This window comes from Leopardus geoffroyi, chromosome C1 (assembly GCF_018350155.1).
Source record: "Leopardus geoffroyi isolate Oge1 chromosome C1, O.geoffroyi_Oge1_pat1.0, whole genome shotgun sequence".
In the NCBI taxonomy this organism is placed as follows: domain Eukaryota; kingdom Metazoa; phylum Chordata; class Mammalia; order Carnivora; family Felidae; genus Leopardus; species Leopardus geoffroyi.
In genome coordinates, this window is record NC_059328.1 from 21,691,272 (window position 1) to 21,710,449 (window position 19,178).

General features: G+C 50.5%; 1 protein-coding gene across 2 annotated transcripts in view; it reads left to right on the top strand.

Annotated features, from left to right (window-relative positions):
- The first annotated feature begins 879 nt into the window (after positions 1–879).
- OPRD1 (opioid receptor delta 1) overlaps positions 880–19,178 on the top strand; it is a 38,234-nt gene continuing 19,935 nt past the window's right edge. Inside the window, exon 1 of one of the 2 annotated variants that reach the window (XM_045476350.1) lies at positions 880–1,317. In XM_045476350.1, the coding sequence (XP_045332306.1) occupies positions 1,091–1,317 (227 nt within the window). In that variant the 5' untranslated portion in view covers positions 880–1,090. Of the gene's footprint in view, positions 1,318–16,595; positions 16,807–19,178 lie in introns of those variants that run through there. The other variant, XM_045476351.1, reaches the window with a different exon arrangement.

The window sequence follows — 19,178 nt, forward strand, 5'->3', positions numbered from 1 at the left end:
TGATCCTTAAGGTAGTCTTTGAGACCCTGCCTACTGCAACATCCCATTCTCCACACACTTGCTCTGTGCCTTCTCTTCTTCCTGGCCTCCTTTTAGTTCCTCTGACCACAGGGCCTTTGTACCTGTGGTCCCTTTGTCTGGAATTCCCTTTACTTGTTTCTTCCCTAAGTTAGTTTCTTCCCAAACTTCACATCTCACTTGAGTTGTCATTTCCTTGGGGAAACTGTGCTTACCTGTGGGTTTTGCTGGTCCTGCCACAGGAATGTCTTGCTTTGCTTCACTTTGTCTTCAGTAGTATAATCTTAGGATTGATTCGCCAATGAGCTGTAAACCCTAGGAGGTAGGCTTCACATCTGTTTTTGTGCTCTAATGGATAGATCCCCAATAGCACCCGGTTCTTCTATTCGGAACCCCAAAACAACTGTTGAACAAATGAATGGGGTGCAAGAATATCATGGCTAATAATGTTGTTTATGAAACACTTACTCTGTGCCTGGCACTCATTACTCCAGTCCTCTCAATCTCCACCACAACCTTCTGAGAGAGGTGGTCCGATGATCCTCATTTTACAGACGAGGAAAATGAGGTTGAGAGAGCTTAAGTGACTAGCTCAAGGTCACTTTTCGCTAGTGTACGGAGGTGGGATTCACATCCAGGTCCTTCTGACTCCAAAGCGGCAAAGGGTGAGGAGGTGACCCCGTCCAGGGTAGGGGTGCACCCGAACCCGCGGAGCATCCCTAGGGAGGAGTGGGAAGCTTCCCCCGCCCAGCTCTAAACCGGTGGTGCAGCGCCCGCCCCCGGTCGCGGGCGCAGTCTGGCGGCCGCCTCCGGGCCACGTGGTGCGCGCGGCGGGCGCGTCCAAGGAGCCCGCAGCGGCTCCCGCTCAGAGCGCTCCGGGCGAGGAGAGCGGGCGGGCGCCGGGGGCAGGCGGGCGGGAAGCCAAGCGCACGGAGGGGGCGCGGGGCCAGCCCGGCGGCCCGGGCGCTGCAGCCCGCGGCGTCGGGGCCCCGGCCTTGGCCCTCGGCGCGTCCCTCGCACCGGGGTTCTGCGCCCAGGGCGCACGGCGGGGAGGGACGCGGCACCGGCCGCCATGGAGCCGTCCCCCTCTGCGGACGCCGAGCTGCAGCCCCCGCTCCTAGCCAACTCTTCAGACGCCTTCCCCAGCGCCTTCCCCAGCGCCGGCGCCAATGCGTCGGGGCCGCCGGGCGCCCGGAGCGCCTCGTCCCTCGCCCTGGCTATCGCCATCACCGCGCTCTACTCTGCCGTGTGTGCCGTGGGGCTGCTGGGCAACGTTCTTGTCATGTTTGGCATCGTCCGGTGAGTCCACTGCGGGCTGGCACCCCGGGGTGACGGTGGGGACCGGGGACCGGCCCCCAGACCTCGGGCCCGGGGCTTCCCGGGCCCCCCGCCCCCGCACTTCCTGCAGGGGGAGCCCGGGGGCCAGTTAGGAGACCAATCCCATTGAGAGACGGACACCGAGAGAGTGAGTGAGTGTGTGTGTGTGTGTGTGTGTGTGTGTGTGTGTGTGTGTGTCTAAATAACATTTGATCATTTGTTCGCGCCCCCGCCCCCCTTGCTTCTGCATTAGGCTATGTGGGATAGTTTGGCGACAGTTAGTGGTCTGTCAGTATATGAGTGGGTGATTCTGTGTTTGTGACGGTACAAATGTATTGAATGTTTGGACCTCTAAAAACGTCCTGGGGGCGGGCTTCTGGGGAGACAGCTGTCTGTGCTGGTCGGGGGACAGGGGAGTGCTTGTGTATCTGCACCATTCAGTGGGGGCACTTACCAAATCCCATTGATGCCCGTCTCTTGGGGTTCCTGTGTTGGTGTGTGCTTGTCCCACACTGTCAGTTGGTGATTCTCTCTATATGAGCCCGTGACTGTTTGTGTTGTTTCTTGTCAAATCTTTGAAACCCAAGGGGGAGGAGAGCATCTGGAGTGGCTTCGGATCTTTGTGTTTGTCCCCCTGTGTGTGCATTTGCTGATGGAGGGCCTGTGGTTCCTGGGTGCAGGGGGCAGCAGCTGTGGGCCAGCCAAGCAGTAATCTGCTTCCCTCCTCAGTGGCCATCTGGTCTCCAGGTCTGGATGCGATTCAGCGAGGCTTCAGCTCCTCACAAATGCCCTGTTTCATTCTCTCCTCTTCTCTAACAGGCTTTTCTTTCTGCTAGAGGCAACGGTGTTTTATTTGGGTGGGAGTGGAGCTGAGCTTTTGCCTCCGGAAGAGAAGTTCTCTACTTGGTGTCTATGTAGCGTGCTGGGACTTTCTCAGAGAATCTAAAACATCATCGGCTTGCCTGGAAGCAGCAGCCTCCTGACCCAGTTCTGCTAGTTCAGACATGGGCAAAAAAGGATAGAAAGGAACCTCCTATCCTTATAATAACAAAGATGCCCTTGTATTTACTGTTAGGTGGAAATGGGTCATCCATGCTGGTTGACCCGAGGGCACAGCCCTAAACCTCTCTGGGCTGTGGTGCCACCAAGCAGGGCAGAGGGCAGATTGTGGACTCAGAGGTTGGGAACGTGAACTGTGGTCTCAGTCCAGTCACTGATGCCCATCACAGAGGGCACCCCAGTCCCCTTGTCCCACACCATCTGCCCCATCTGTCTCATTTTCCCTGTCTGAAGAATGGAGACCCGATCTCTGGAGTCTGAATTGCAGAGTATGGGGTCTCTGCAGGGGAGGGCCACGTGCGTTGGAGCATCGGATGGGTGTGTGGGTGTTGAAGGAGCTTTGGCATCAATTATCTCTGGGGGAATCTTTGCTCCCCCAGGAAGAGTGGAGGGCACAAGAATCTCCTGTGCTTTCAATGACTCATTACCAGCTACTCTGGGAAAATTCCCCCAAGCACAGCAGGATTGATCTTTGCTGTGCATTTTTGTTCATCATTCTCTTCACCTTGTCTTTGGAGGTAGTACAGGCTTTAGAGTGGGGCCAACCTGGGTATTAATCCCAGCTCTGCCACGAAATGGCTCTGTGACTTGGGGAAATTACTTAACCGCTTTGAGCCTCAGTTTCTTCATTTTTGAATGGGGTAATAATAGAACCTTCTTCAACAGAGTTTTTGTGAAGTGTCAGTGAGCAAACATATAAAATGCAGCTGGCCTGGTGCCTGGATCCGATAAATGGAAGCTGTCTGTGTGATGAAGAGGAGGAATTTTCCAGATGCCTCGGAATCTAGTGCCTTTTAAAGAAGGAGGTACTTGTCCTAAGTGGGCCTGAGGGCAGCTAAAATTCTGAGTTCCAGGTTCCTGGCACGTATGCTCTCTGGGGAACTCTAGGTGCTGGAGTCTGGGAAGAGCCCTGTCAATGTGCTCAGTGCCATTCCCGGCCTCTTCTCCAGGGGCTCTGGATGTTGGGCTGATGAGCACATCTCCCCCACTACCTGTGAGCCAGGGGAAGGCCTCTCACTTCTGAGGGTCCCCTCAGCGTATGCTCTGGGCTCAGCTTGCTAGGGCTGCTCCAACCAACCTTCCCCAAATCCCATCATCGAATGCCTCTTGCAAGCCATATAGCTGGCCCCCATAGGTCCCCATGTTGCTAAGACATTTCCTGGGCCAATCATCTATGTGATAGCTATCTCTGGGTCTGAATGATTTAATCCTCACCTATAAGCCTGTGGGATAAGCATCAGATCCTCAATATGATGCCTCCATTTTACAGATGTGGACTCTGTGGTTCAGAGAGACACAGGATGACTTAAGGTCCTACAGCTAGCTCCAGACCTGGAGCGAAAACCCTGGTCTTGTGACTCCAAGTCTAGAACTTTTTCCAGAGCTGTCTGGGGTAGAGGACAGTCAAAGAATTTCACAGAAGAAGGGGGCAGAATTCTGTTCCTCCTCTTGTCCTAGAATCATCAGAGAACAATGGAGACAAAAAGATTGTGATCCTACACATTCTTTGGCCTGTGTAGTTTAGGGTGCTGTCCTTGGAGGGAGGGGTGATGATGGGGCTGGCACTTAATTCTTCCCCCACTGATGGAGAGACGAACGGTAGGGCAGCTGCCTGGGGCTCTGCTTCTGCTGGCAAAGTCCTGAGAGCAGTGGAGAGAAGGGAGCCCAGGCTGAAGAGAGGCCCCTGATCTGTCTGGTTTCCTGGCACCCCATGCAGGGCTTGGCACAACCAAAAAGTGAGTTAGCTGATTGGTTGAATGAATGAATGGTTGAAGGAATGGATTCTGCGTGCCAGTCCTGAGCTCCAGCAGTTGAGGGCAGAGGTAGGTTTCCAAAGGGAAACCCTTAGGGTGGGAGAGCGGGTTGGTACAGTGGCAGAGGTGGGGCTCTGAAGCCAGACATATCTAAGTTGGAATCCTGAGTTCAAAGCCATTTACCTGCTGTGTGTTTGGGCTACTGACTTTACCTTTCTGGAGCTCATTTCTTCCCTTGTAAAGTGGGAATAAGAACAATGTGTCTGGGGCTGTGGTGAGGATTAACATGTTGTAGCTGAGCCATTTACTGCTTTTGAGAAAGGAATCGTCTGTATGCAAAGGAATGAAAAGAATTAACTCATTCAAGAAAATTCTATGGTACACTGTGCTAGATGCTGAGATACAATGGTGAGGAAAGTACACCATCCCTGCCCTCACGGTGGGAGAAATGACAATTATCCGCTAGTCATCTAACAGACTTGTAATTGTAGCAGGCGATGAGACAGTGCGGGGGGGTGCGGGGGGGGGCGGTGCTTTGGGAGCCCCTGATGTGTGTCTCTGAGGAGCTGAAGGATGAGGAGGGGGTAATAAGAAACAGAGGGGGGTTCCTGGGTGGCTCAGTCGGCTGAGCGTCCAACTTTGGCTCAGGTAATGGTCTCACAGTTTGTGAGTTGGAGCCCCGAGATGGGCTCTCTTCTGTCAGCCTGTCAGCACAGAGCCTGCTTCGGATCCTCTGTCCCCCTTTCTCTCTGCCCCTCCCCCAGTCGTGCACTCCACTTGCTTACTCTCTCTCTCTCTCTCAAAAAATAAAACATTAAAAAAAAAAAGAAAGAAACAAAGAGAGGAGCCCCTGATGAGAAGCTTGACATGGATGAGGGGCTGAGAAAAAAGACTCTCGGAATCCCACATCATGAAGCACCCTCCAGTCCTGCCTCCCCCACACTCTGGCCCTCTCCCTACATCACGCATCCGTTTGAGAAACCCACTCATCCTTCCAGAGGCATGAGAGGGGTGTCTGGGAATTGTGCTCTTAACAAATGGCCTGTGGCTTCCGAGGCTTCTGTGAATACGAGCAGGATTTGGGGGGACATCTAGTCCCCAGGCAGAGCATCACCCCTTAGTCCTGCAGTGTGAGTTCAGCCAGTATGGTGGCCCTGTTGGTCCTCAGAGCAGTCTCCCAACAGCCCCTCTTTCTGGGTGGTCAGTGTCCTGAGCAGGGCTGGAATCCAGGAGTTCCCACTGGTGGCTCACTGGGTAGGGCAGAGTGTGAAGGGCTTAGCAGGTCCCCATCTCTGACAGGTGACCCTGTCTATCCTCCCTCTGCATGACCCAGGACTTCCTGGTTCATCGGCCCCAGAATCCAGGCAGGAGAATGGAGTTGATGCTTTTCCACATGGCCTCCTGTCTGTTCCACAGCCTGCCCTGATTTCCTGCCTGCACCTCTCCCAGATCCTGGTTTCAGGGGGTTTGGACCCTGCTGTGTGTCTTTGACCATCCCTACCTCTCCCACCCTGCCCGCTGCATGTAACTAGCCCAGCCTGCCTCTTCGTGACTGTTTTAGGCCATGTGCTTTTCTGCCACTTGGTCTCGCCCTCGGCCCCGGTCTCTTCTGACGACTCCTGTATCAAGTGCGGGCTCTGCCACCTACTAAGATCTTTAATGAATTGGATTGCCACACTGCACCTCAGTTTCTTCATTTGCAAAATGTGGATCATAGTATCTGACTCATAAACACCTTTTTCCTAAAGATGACAAGCTGATATTGGTGAAGCATCATGTTTTCCCTCCCATCCTAACTGCAGTGCAGAGCAGGGAAAGGAGGGTGGGCCAGACAGCATGGACTGGGGCAGGGTTGTGACAGGTGAATGGGTTCTGGGTGTCCCCTCTTTCTACTACTGAGGTGCCAGGGGTTGCTGGGATAGGTGCTAAAGTGTCAACTTTGCAGGATTGGGAGCTCTGAGTCCCCATCTTGTTTTTGGAGGCCGTTAACTTCTTGTCTCCCTCCCCTCTCTTGCCTGGGTTGGGGTCTGTGGACCCAGGGTCCCTAGGCCAGGAGAGATCCCACTGAGGTGACATGGTGCAGTGGTAGAGGTCACATCTGGGGATCAGGTATTGCCAGGTCTCCATCCCAGCCTGACCATGTCCTAGTGGTGTGGCTTTGGGCAAACAGCTTACCCTCTCTGAGCCTCATTTCTGCATTTGTGAAACTGGGGTGATCAGGATAAATTTGGGGATGATTAGATGAGCTCATGCATGTAAAGGCCACAGCACAGCACCTGGCACATAGTAGGCCCTCAGTGTGTGTCAGGTGCTATGATTAACCAGTACCCCTGCAGCTGCTCCAGGCGGGCAGAGCATGACTGTGGGACCTGATTATTTACATTTTCCATATTGGGCTCTTTTCTGCTTCCTGAATCGTCTGCCCATTTACTCATACAGCAAGCATCAGCTGATGCTGACCCCTTCCGGGCCTATCCAGCCTTAGGTCCCATGGCCCAGACCCTCAGCTTAAGCTTCAGCCTGGCCTCTGGCTTCTAACACAGCCATGTTCTCCAGCATCCCCCACCCCCCGCCCCTTAGTTACAGCTCCAGGGACAATCGAATCTTCTGGGAGCTGTGGGGAGTCCAGGGCAAGCCCCTGACCTGGCCAGAGTGGTGCGGGTGCTGAGTGGTGCTGAGTCGTGAAGCAGCAATGGCAGTTGGCTACTTGGAGAGGTGGGGGTGGAGCATTCCAGGCAGAGGGAACAGCAAGAGCAAAGAGAGGTTTTCAGGATGACGGAGAGCTGCTGAGGGCAGGGAATGTCACAGTGGTTGAGCTGAATATCAGGGGCTCAGGGGGCTGTGAAGGCAGAGAGGCTTCAGGGACAAAAGCAACATATGCCCTGCAAGTAGATGTCCTCAGCATGGCTAGGCCCTGGAGCCAGTGATGCATCCACCCAGGCTGGTCTCTGCCTTCCACAATTCCCAGTGTTAGAGGGATGTTCAAAGAGCAACATGGCCCAGCCCCAGGTAATTGGAGGGAGTTGCTCTGGTGGGGAGGATGAGGTGCGTCTGAGGAGAGGCCTGGAAACAGGCCGGCATGATTGTGTTAGGGGCCAGAGGCTGCAGGTCTGGACAGTGGGAGCTGAGGCTGGATGGGTTCTCAGGTTCCACGGGAAGGGGACCATAGTGGGAAATGTGGGAGCTTTGAGTCACAGGTCATGGTGAAGAGGACTTCAGAGTGATCTGTGCGGAATGGTGTTCAAGAGGATGATTAACTGGGTGTGGATGGGCACGGGGCAGGAAGGCCTCAGTGCAGGGAAACCCGAGAGGCTGGCTCAGGGTGACAGGAGAGAGCTGTGGGACCTTGAATGGGTCATCAAACCCTGGCCCCAGTTGTCCCCTTTCTAAAATGGAATGCTGTCAGACTGTCAAGAAGGCCGGAGGCTGGGCCAGGTGAGCCCTGTTGAGACCTCGGGGAAGGCAAGCGGCTGCCCTGGCCCGTGTTCCACTGCTTCTCCTGGCCTTGCCCCCAGCCTGACACTTTTCCAGCTCTCGGGTTCGTTCCCTGGGGAGCATGTAACTCACAGATCCACTGGGGTGGGCCCAGAGTCACCAAGGGCACCAAGAAGCCTCTCCTGAGCCCTGCTATGTGCCAGAAGTTTCTGCAGCCCTGCAATGGGGGCTGTAGATTCTTATTTACACATGAAGACCAGGAGACTCAGAGGGAGCAGGTGGCTCTCACAGCCCGAAAGGTGCAAACCCAGGCCTTTCTGACTCCAAATGGACTCCATGTCCACTCTGCCACCACTGTCCATGAGACACATGGAGCGAGAGCTGGCAACGTCTAGTTAGAGCAAGGGAGGAACTGGCAGATTGCTGTCTGCAAATCTCCGAGGCCTCTGTGTGGGCTGACAGCAGTCGACAGCCCTGACATCAGAGCAAGACTGACCTGGGATCATGGCCCAGCTGTGCCGTTTCCTAAGCGAGTGAGCGTAGGCAATACATGCACAACCTCTCTGAGCCTCAGTTTTCTCATCTGTGAAATGGGAGTAGCATTAGACCTTCATAGGGTGGTTTTGAGAAGTTTATGAGGCGTGATGTGAAGGACTTCAGTACAGAACCAGGCGTTTGGCAAGTTTTCAGTGAACATTTTCTATCGTGTCTATTTCAAAGGCTTGCTTCTCATTCATTCGACCAACATTTATTGAGCCCCAGAGGAACTAGAATTATTGGGTAGATCTTACAGGGAAGTTTTATTAGCTCAATATTAAAAATTTTCTTTTGCTGTAGAGGTGACACAGTAGTTATTGCAGAAAATATGGAGAAGTTTAAGTAGAGACAGTCATTACCCCTAATCTCACTAAAGGAGAAAAGCTTTGTTATTTTGGTGTATTTCCTTCCCATCTCTCCCTCTCTCTCCATCCCTCTCTCCTCTCTCTCTCTGCTTCTGTGTCTGTGTGTTTTAATAACATCAGGATCACAGTATTGGAATAGTGATCATGTTATATACAGTAGTTTGTAAGCTGTCTTTTCACTTGACATTATATCATAAGCATGTTGTCAAGTTATCAACACTGTTTGAAAACATACTTTTTTGATGGCTGCATTGTATAAATGTGTTCTATTTGGGGGGGGGACTTCTGTTATTTCCAATATTATGTCAGTCTAAACAATGCATCTGTGAACATTCTTGAACACTTACATTTGTGCACACCTCTTATTATTTTTACAAGGAATTTTCTAACAGTCAAAGCTCTCCAAGAAGGTACGGGCTGCTGTGTAATGTAGGGAGCTTCCCATCTCTGAAGGTATGCAAGAGGACACTGGAAAACCACTGGGTGGAGGCATGGCACTGGGGATTTGGGTGGAGAAAAGATAAACATAATTTTAGGCTCGTCTTCCCAAATCTGAAATTCAGAGATGCTGTGATCTCAGATTTCCCTTCTCCCCTTCCTGGCAGATGATGCCTGGAAGCTGTGCAAGGGCAAGGCATGATTTCATTAACCTCCGAGTCCTGGGACCTTTAAATCCAATTGGCTACCCAGAACATCATAACATGCACAGGAAGAGGGATAATCGTGGGCTTGAGCAGAAAGCCTGGCTTAAATTAGCAATTTACCATCATGCAGGCTGCAGCAGCCCTGTTACCCGCTGGGGGATATGGGGTGGGATGGGGTGTCTGGGTTGGGTTCTATTGATTTATAGCTCCCAGTGCAGCTGCAGAAATCAACAGCTTTGTCTCTGGCCAGGGCGGGTGTGTACAGAAAGAGTCTTGTCTTCTGTAGCTTTCTGAGTCTTGATAAATTGAAAGAACTCAAACTTCAAAGTCCTGTGAGGTCAAAAAGCCCCATCTAATAAACACAACACAGGGAGAGGTGGAGACGGCACCCCCTTCTCCCCTGCAGAGGTAACCTTTTCACCAAGGCTTAGAGCTTTGAATCATGGATGATGATTCTCTTTACTTATTTTGTGCCAGGCAGTCTGCTTAGAGATGTATATACAGTATCCCAATTTAATCTCCCAGACCCACATGAGGTGAGTTTGTTGCCCACATTTATAGATGAGGAAACTTGAGGCACAGAGAAATTCTACAACCTGCTCAAAGGCCCAGAGTCAGATTGAAATTGGGTCATTCTGATCTCAGAGCCCATACTCTTAACCATTACCCTATCTTCTGCCACCTGTATGTCAAGTTCAGCCCCTCTGATTTAAAAATGAGGGAACCAGGGTGCCGAGGTGGCTCAGTCAGTTAAGCAACTGACTCTTGATTTTGGCTCAGGTCATGATCTCATGGTTGGTGAGATCAAGCCCCACATTGGGCTCTGCGCTGATAGTGCAAAGATTGCTTGGGCTTCTCTTTCCCCCTTTCTCTGTCCCTTCCCGTTTCATGTTCTCTCTCTCTCTCTCTCTCTCTCTCTCTCTTCTCTCTCTCTCTCTCTCTCTCTCTCTCAAAATAAACATTTGAAAAATACTTAAAAAAATAAAAAAAAATGAAGGAACAGAGGCTTGAGAGGTTCAGTGTCTCTTGAGTTAGTGGTCAAGGCAGGACTGGAACTTGCCTTTCCTAACCCCTTATCCCTTATTGCATCTCTTTCCACACCTGGGATTAACTGGGCTAAGGGCGAGCCAAAGGGTATCTAGAAATAGCTGTATCCAGGAGCAAGGGCAGTGGGTTCCTGCTCAGGGCAGCCTGGCCTGGGGGCCACTGACAACATCTCACAGGCCCAGAGAAGTCCAAGATTCCTGGGGCAGAGCTAGCACCTGGCAAGGTGGCCACATCCGTCAGGGGCAGACAGACTGAGGTTCAAACCTAGGTCTGCTTCTTGCTGGCCATCCACCCTTGGGCTCACCTCACTGAGCCTGTTTTCTCATCTGTAAAATGGGGATGATAGACCATCACGTGCATCGTGGGGTTGTGGCAGGCATACGTTCAGCAGCCCCTCCTCCTACTGGGCATGGTTCTAGGGTCTGGGCATGTAACAGTGATCAAGACACAGTCCCTGCCTTCATGAAGCTGACGTTCTAGTGGGGGAACAGATAGACAATACATAAGTTGGTGTAAGGCCAAGGCTATAGGCAATGAAGCCAACTAAGACAGCACTGGGGAGGGAGAATGGCGGGGCTGCAGTTGTGTCTAGTGAGGTTGGGGAGGAGGAAACAACTAAGCAGAGGTCTGTCCCTGGGTGGAAGCGTTTTGGGCAGAGGGAACAGTGAAGGTTAAGGGAGATGATGTATGGCCCTAGCTCAGGGCCTGGCCCGGAACAGGAAGTTGTTGGTAATAATGATGTCTTCTGGCTGGTTTCCCAGCTCTTGGGAACCTGGGACAGGGATTAAGCTGAGGGAGAAAACCTGCTTCGCCTGGCCCAGATGCCCCTGCAGTACAGATGGAGATGATCTGTTTCCCTTGGTTACAAAAACTCATCCTCCTGGAGTGCTGGGAAAGCCCCACATCTAGTGATTTTCCATTCCTCCTTGGGAGAGGCAGGGCAGGAAGTGGAGGCCAGCACATGGCCACAGGGCTATGCTGCTGGGAGGGGCAAGTAGTCCTAAGACACTCTCCTCACCTGCTCAGTCCTGTCATTCCAGATAAGAGAGGGTTCAATGGCAAAGCATGGCATATTGACTCCACAGGGCGTCACACCAGAAATAGCACTGCTGACCTTTCTTGAATGCTGACAAGGTGGCCACCTCTGTGCTGAGTGCCTCCTGTATATTATCTCATTTAATCCTCCCGATTCTATGAGGTTGGTACCATGTTTCTCTCCATTTGACAGATGAGGGCACTGAGGCTCAGAGATGATAATTCACTTGCCCAGGGCCACAGTTAATAAATGGCAGTCAGCCTTTGAACTGAGGCCCCCATAACTCCCAGAGCCTGCGTGTGCAAAGAGACCATGAAGCAATGGCTGAGAAGAAGGTCAAATTCATGACACCCTCTGATTCCAACTGTGGAAAATGACTTTTGTATATTGCTGGCGTTTAGGAGAGGCCACGGAGCAGGGTAGACTGAGTTGTAGAGTCATTAAAATGATAAATTGTTGATAAATAAAATACAGGTGAAATTCCATGTGTCAGGTAGAGGGATATGTTCTAAGTAATGTACATCATGGTCTGAGGCCTAGAGGTGGAAAACCTGGGCTTTTTGGAATATCTGACTTTGGATCCTGGTTCTGTCCACTCTGAACTCCTAGATAAGCACCTCTCCTCTGTGGGTCAGTTTCTTTCCATGAACAAAGTGGGAATATATGTGTGGGTCAAAGGAGAGAATGGATGTGAAGTCCTCTGCACAGGGCCTGCCTTGCCCCTTGTCCTCAAAGCATATCCCTTGGGGGCCGGGGACAGGTTAGGCAAACTGAACCATCCCTGTATCACCCACAGAGTGGTCACTAAGAATGACAAACTGGTGTGCAATATTTTTACATGGAATTGTGGGACATGTACTTAGCAATGGAAGGACTCAGAATCAGAATAATTCAAGGATCCATCACATACAACTATGGCAAAAATGAGCATGTGCTTTGGTAATGATATAAGGCTGCACACAGGGGACCTTGTGAAATCTCAGCCTCTACAACGCTTGCATGGTGGCTGGTGTCATTTCCCTTTTCTCGTGAGGAGAGTGTGTGGCTCCCAGCATCAACCTTAGCCTAGAGTTTGGGCTTTCAGGTCTGTATCAGACATAGTCCTGCCAGAAAAAAGAACCAGTAGCGTCTATCTCAAGCAATTGGCTTATGCAGTGTGGGGTCTGGCAAGGCAAGTCTGAAATTTGTAGGATAGGCTGGAAACTCTCTGGCAACAGCTGATGCTGCAATCAACAGGCAGAATTTCTTCTTCCCCTGGGAAAGCTCAGTTTTGCTCTTAAAGTTGACCTCGTTACCAAGGATAATTTCCTTATAGTCAGCTGATTGCAGATATTAACCACATTTACAAAATACCTTCACAGCAGCACCTAAATTCGTTTTGATTAAATAATTGGGTACTATAGTCCAGCCAAGTTGACACATAAAACTAATCATCATAGAATCAGACAGACCCTGGCTTAAGTCCTGGTACTACAACCTAAAGGCAGTGTGACCTTGGGCAAATTTCTCTGCCTTTCGGAGCCTCAGTCCACTAGTCTGCCAAATGCAGCGATAGTGCTCACCACAGTCATTTGTTGTGAGGGTGAAATGCAATGATGTAAATCAAGTGCCCTTGTCCGTGCCTGTCGCATAGAATGAGGGGAGACACACGTGGTCATGACACAGTGTTTTCTAGTTGTAATGTGGCGTCTGCTTTCCATTTTACACTGGTGGCTCCTGGAGGGTGGGAACTGTGCCCCGTTCATCTTCTATCCTATTTCCTAGTTCAATCCCTGGTCCTAAGGAGACATCTCTGTTTCCTAAATATCTAGTTGACACTTTGTTAATGAGCTTCTCTCTATGGAGTAGTTGGGATCTATAATAAAAATCCTCCAACTACAAGACAAGAGGGAAGATGTGTGGGAGCCTCAGACCTCTGTTCTCTCTAGATTAACACTTTGCCTCTCAGCTTAGTAAATCTCTCCTCCAGGGAGCCTTCTCTGCTGCCCCCAGGCCAACAGACCCCCCTCCTCTGTGTTCCCACCGGTGTCCTGTGTCCCCCGTCCGCACATATTTTTCCAAACACTTGACTGCTCATCTCTCCCTCTTCAGATGAGCAGGTGTGGGGCAGGGGGAGTAGCCTTTGTTCAGAGCTGGAGCCCCAACCTAGGGTCTGACCCTCAGGCAGCATGTCCGTAGGTGTTTGTAGGAGGGATGTGTCCTATTTCCAGAGACCCATGGGCTGACATGCCACACTTGAGGAACTCTGCTTTCTTGGGGCCTCTGTTGTGTCTGGCTGCCCTATTCCTTGGTCCAGCCATCGTTAAGCCAGAAGCAGAGGTGGGCTGATGGAGAGGAGCTTCTCTTCCCTGGCTTCCATGAGCATGAACTGCACAAGGTGTCTGCTCTGTTTATTGCTGAGCTTGACCTGACCTCGCTGCCCCCCAACTCATGTTCAACTCAGGGCCCTTTATTTCCATGTTCCAGCCTTTAATCATCTCCTGTGACATGCCTTGTTATAATTAACCACTTTCCTTCCTTAGGCTTTGCCAAAACTGAGACAGCTAATTAATTTCTGGCGACTTGCCACTCCTGTTAAATGGTGGGCAGGGACACAGCTTGCAGCCCTTGCTGCCCAGCCTGGCTTGTTTTGTCAGCAGGAAGAGCACCCGCCCTTTGTCTACAAACACAGGGAGCCCCAACTGGACCCAGGCTGGCTGGCAGATGCTTTATTTAAGCTATTTATTCCCCACAGTGGGCCGAGCCTTTGTGATCACTGCTGTGGCTGTGCCTCGGTTTTCTCATTTGTAAAGCAGAGGGATTGACCTTGACAAACTGGGAGAAGAAGATGGGGTAGAGGTTAAGCTAGTGGGTTCTGGAGTCAGTGGGAGCCAAGGCCGAATCCCGCCACTCCTAGCTGTAGGACTTCTGGTGGGTTTCTTCACCCCTCCGAGCCTCAACATTCCTCACCTGTGGAATGGGGATAATGCTCACCTCCTGTGCAGATTCAGTGGGATAGGAACACACTTGTGGCACTTACTTAGCACAACCAGCACATAGTAAGTGCTCAGTAAATACTCTCACCAGCCACCTTTCCTTTCAGTGCTAACATTCTATATTCCCGATGGGAGGGAAAAAAAAGTCCCTTTGTTGGGAGAACTGGGGAGTGGAGCCATTTTAACAGACATTGATTGCTTCTGTGTTTGAGGCCACGGCTGGCAAGACGATTAAACCCTCTGTATTCATTTCTTAGGGGTGCCGTGACAAATGACCATAAACTGGGTGGCTTAAAACAATAGAAGTGTATCCTTCACAGTTCAGGAGGCCAGAAGTGTGAAATCAGGCATGGCATGCTCCCTCCAAAGGCTCTCGGGAAGGATTCCTCCTTACTTAGCTTCGGGTGGTTGCTGGCAATCTTTGGCATCGCTTAGGCTTGTGCTGCATCTCTGCAGTGGTTGCATCTGTTTTCACATGGCTATGTTCCTTCCGTGTATGTCTCTGTGCTTCCTCTTATAGGGACACCAGTCACATTGGATTTAGGGCCCATGCTGATCTAGTATGACTTCATTTTAATGACATTTGCAAAGACCCTATTTCCAGATAATGTCACATCTGAAGTTCCAGGTGGACATGAATTTGGGGGGGACCTATTCAACCCAGTACACTCCCCGAGTCTCATTTTCCTCCTGTGTGTAAGGATGATAATGGTAGCAATTGCATAGGGTTGTTGGAGCAATTGAACAAGGTAATCTATGTAAATGTCACGATAGAATTCTATAGACTATGTCAAGCCCGTGTAAGCACTGAGTCAGCGTAGCTGCTGTGATAGAGATGGTGAAAATGATGATGGGGAGGGGGATGGTTCCATCCACGGACCTCCCTGACATTGGCTAATCATTGGACACAGGGACCTAGAATGTGGGCATCTAGTAAGAGCCCAGACCTTCATCAGGAATGCTGAAGCCTTGGACGGGAGCCCCCCTTTCCCTTTGGCCTTAGCCACCTGAACCCTTCATCTGAGAGTTAGCTGCTAGGAGGACAGCTTGGTAGAGAAGAAAGAACTTGGCCTCTCGGGAGTCGGGAGAATTGACACTCTGTGTAACCTCGTGTAACTGTCTTTGCCTCTCCTGGCCTCAGTTTCCCAATTTGTAAAGTGGGAGAGGAGGTTAGAACTCAGTGTTATAGATCAGAGCCTCTTCCAGTGCTGAAGTTCCAGCACAGGGCTCTGTGTCTCACCAAAATGGTGACAGGTTACCAAAGGGCAGCACGGGAGCCAGGAGGGAGCCCAGGACCCCCAGGGCAGGTCAGCAGGTATCATTCTGGGCCCTTTTCCCCTGTCTGGACAAGAGAAGCCACTATGATATGAGTGTGCCAAGCAGTGTGCTAGGGACATCATAAGCATGAACTCATTTGGTACTCACCACACCCTCCTGAGGAAGGATCATTATTCCCAGTTCGCAGAAGAGCAGACTGAGGCTCGGGACAAGTTAGAACTTGCCCAAGGTTGTACAGTTAGTTAGAGACAGGGCTGAGGCTTAAATCTAGGTGTACCTGGTGCCAAAGGCCATGCTTCTCTCTGGGCTGCACCTTTACTCCCTTAGTTTTCTAGGGCTGCCCTAACAAATTAACATGGACTTAAAACAACAGAAATGTATTCTGTCACAGTTCTAGAGGCCAAGAGTCCACAAGGTGTCTGCAGGGCGGTGCTTCCTCTGAAGGCGCTTGGGAAGAGTCCTTGCTTGCCTCCTCCAGCTTCTGGTGGCTCCAGGCCTGCCTTGTGGCTGCATCACCCCAGCCTCTGCTTCTGTCTGCACCTTTACAAGGACACCTGTCACTGGCGTTATAGCCCACCCAGAGAATCCAGGATGGTCTCATCTCCAGATCCTTAATGATGTCTGCAAAGACTCCTTTTCCAAGTAAATTCAGTACATTCACAGGCCCTAAGGGTTGGGACATGGAAGTGTCTTTCTCGGGGCCACCATTCCACCCACCATAGTTATTAAAGGCTTGGTGGTGACAGTATCTCTGCTGAGCCCCTGGCCCACAGTGCGGACGTGCAGGGGGCAGGGAATTTCTGGAGCAGTTCAGAAGGAGAAGGAGATGAACAGAGTTGTGAGCTGAGGAGACCCACCTGGGGGCCTGTGTGACAGGGGGTGCAGCCTGAGCTGATGCCCCACAGCAGTGATGAGTGAGGTAGGAAACACTGGAAACCTCATCTGGGTATGGGCAGAATGCAGCCAGTCACGAGGCAGAAACCTGGACACCTGTCCGCAGAGGCCAGCCCTGCTTGCTGGGGCATATGTCCACATTAATGGATTTGAGGTTTTAGATCCCACAGAAAATGGATTTGGCCTCACTTACTTGCTTAGAGAGACGGGAGGAGGCCAGGCCTGAGCACCATCTGTGTGCCTGCCATGTGGCTTACCTGCATCATCTCTGGCCCTCCGTTAACCCAAGAGGAGGGTATCCTATTTACTCAGATAGTCAGGAGCGTACCTGAGGGCTCCAGGTATGGCCCTGTGATGCTGAGAAGGCAGCTAACCAACCGGCCATAACAGCTCACATGGACTGAGCACTTACTTGCATTAACTCTGACCTCACCACAGCTGGATGAGGTGCGTACTGGTTTTTCTTTTTAATTTTTTTAATGTTTATTTATTTTTGAGAGAGACAGGAGAGAGCACGAGCAGGGGAGGGGCAGAGAGAGGGAGAGAATCTCTGAGAGGGGGCAGAATCTGAAGCAGGCCCCAGGGGGGCCCAACATGGGGCTCAAACTCACGAACTGTGAGATCATGACCTGAGCCGAAGTCAGATGCTTAACCGACGGAGCCACAATTGAGATGTGTACTGTTAATACCTCCTATTTTCCAACAGTCAGAAGGGAGAAGGGTTAGTTTTAGATTCTGTGATTCCATGAGCAGAAAAAGGGGGAAAATAGTACTGGGTGAAAAAGAGGCAGCCCTTAGTTCCAACAAAGAGGGAGGGAACTTGCTTACCCTGTGAGTCGTCCCAACAGTGGGCTGGACTGTGCCTGCAGGTGGTGAGTTCCCCCTCTCTGGGCACACTCAAGCAGAAACTACAAGGCCATTTGTCTGGAGTGCCTTAGAAGGAATGCCCGTGTCACTGTAAAGGTTCCTTCCAGCTCTGAGATTCTAGGAATCTTTTTCCCAAGGAGACCAACAGATATCTGAGTGCACAAAGGTGTTTACCATAACATTATTTATAATAACAAAAAAGTGGAAACAACGTCCATACCTTTCAATAGGGAATTCATTAAATTATTTCATGCAGGAGCTTCAGTGTCCATAAGTGAGACTAGACCCAGCCTGCAGTCTGTTTTTCTGCGGTCCTTGAGCTAAAAACAGTTTTTATGCTTTGAAAGGGTTGTAAAAGAACAAAACAAGAATATGCAACAGAGATCTTATGTGGCCTGAAAGCCTAAAATATTTACCCTCTGGCCCTTTACAGAAAAAGTCTGTTGACCTCTGGGTTAGAATAACAGTCCGTCATCAAAAATTATATTAATTTGTATCTATGGATATAGAGAGATGGTCACAGCATACTTTTGAGAGAAAGAAACAGGTTATGTAACAGTATTAGAGCAAGATCCCATTTATATAAAACAGGGTATGAGTGTTTGCAAGTTATCTGTAACAATGGTCTGTAATGTTAATAGTGGTTTTAAATTTTCTTTATTAAATGATTTCTGTATTATTTGAACATTTTATAGTGAGCAGCTATTATTTTTGAGATCTCAAAAAGCATTTTTGATTCTAAATACTCCAGCAAACCATGCTGTTTGGAACCACATGTGTTTCGATCTAGGCTGAAGCCATTTTGTTTGATTTGCCCCTCAGGTGCCACAAGGTTGGATCGGACTGAGGGTGGTGCTCCTACCTTGTTGCCGTTATTGTTTTTCTTTTCAGGTCTCTTGCCCCACTTTGATCCCCTTGGGCTGTGGTGTCTTAAGTGGAGAAAATACCCCTCCGTTTAGTTAGAAACAAATTAGCTGCTTTGGATAAATGATCTGACATTTCCCTTCGCCACGGCAGATCTGAGTCACTTCAGATTCAGGGCAAACAGGGTCAGGCTCAGGTGTCCTTCAGGGAACCTGGGTTGGCTTGGGTTGAGGATAGAAGTGAGGAGGAGGTGGGGAGGAAGGATTGGCTCAGTGTGAGCTCTTCAGTCTGCGGCTGGTTCCTTTCAAGGATTAGGCACCTGGCCTCCTCCGTCCCACTGGGCCTCCTCCAGTAAACCCCGTGTCTCCTCTGACCTGGCCCTCTGCTGAGACCTGGGATACAGCATGGAGGGGACACAGTTCCTGCCTGAAGGATGCCCCAGTCTAGTGTGGAAGGCACACAATGACATTTATTTCATTGACAAATGGGTTTTGAGCACATTACTTGTACTAGGAACTGCTGTAGGTTCTAGATACATAGTGGTGAGCAAGAGAAGCACCATGCCTTTAGAGAGCTTCTATTTTAATTGTCAACAAGAGTATGTGAGGGGGGCACAGAGTATTTTGGGTCCATGGGAGAGAAGCTGAAACCAAAGTTAAAATGAAGGTGCCGGGTTTTCAGGGAAAAGCACTCCATTTGAATCTCTACTCAGTCTCTTTCTGACTCTGCAACCTTGCTCCTTTACTGCCCTCTGTTAATTGAGAATAATAAATACTTTCTACCCTGTGGGGGTGTTGGGAGGACTAAATGATGGAAAATGTTTTCCCCATGCCTGGCACATCTTCTGTGTCCAATAAATGTTTATTTAGTAAAAAAAAAAAAAAAAAAAAAAAAAAAGAGGGGGGCACCTGTGTGGCTCAGTTGGTTAAGTGCCCAACTTTGGCTCAGGTCATAAACTCAAGGTTCGTGAGTTTGAGCCCTGCGTTGGGCTCAGTGCTGACAGCTTGGAGCCTGGAGCTTGCTTCACATTCTGGGTCTCTCTCTCTGTCCCTCCCCTGCTCTCAATCTGTCTGTCTCTCAAAAATAAA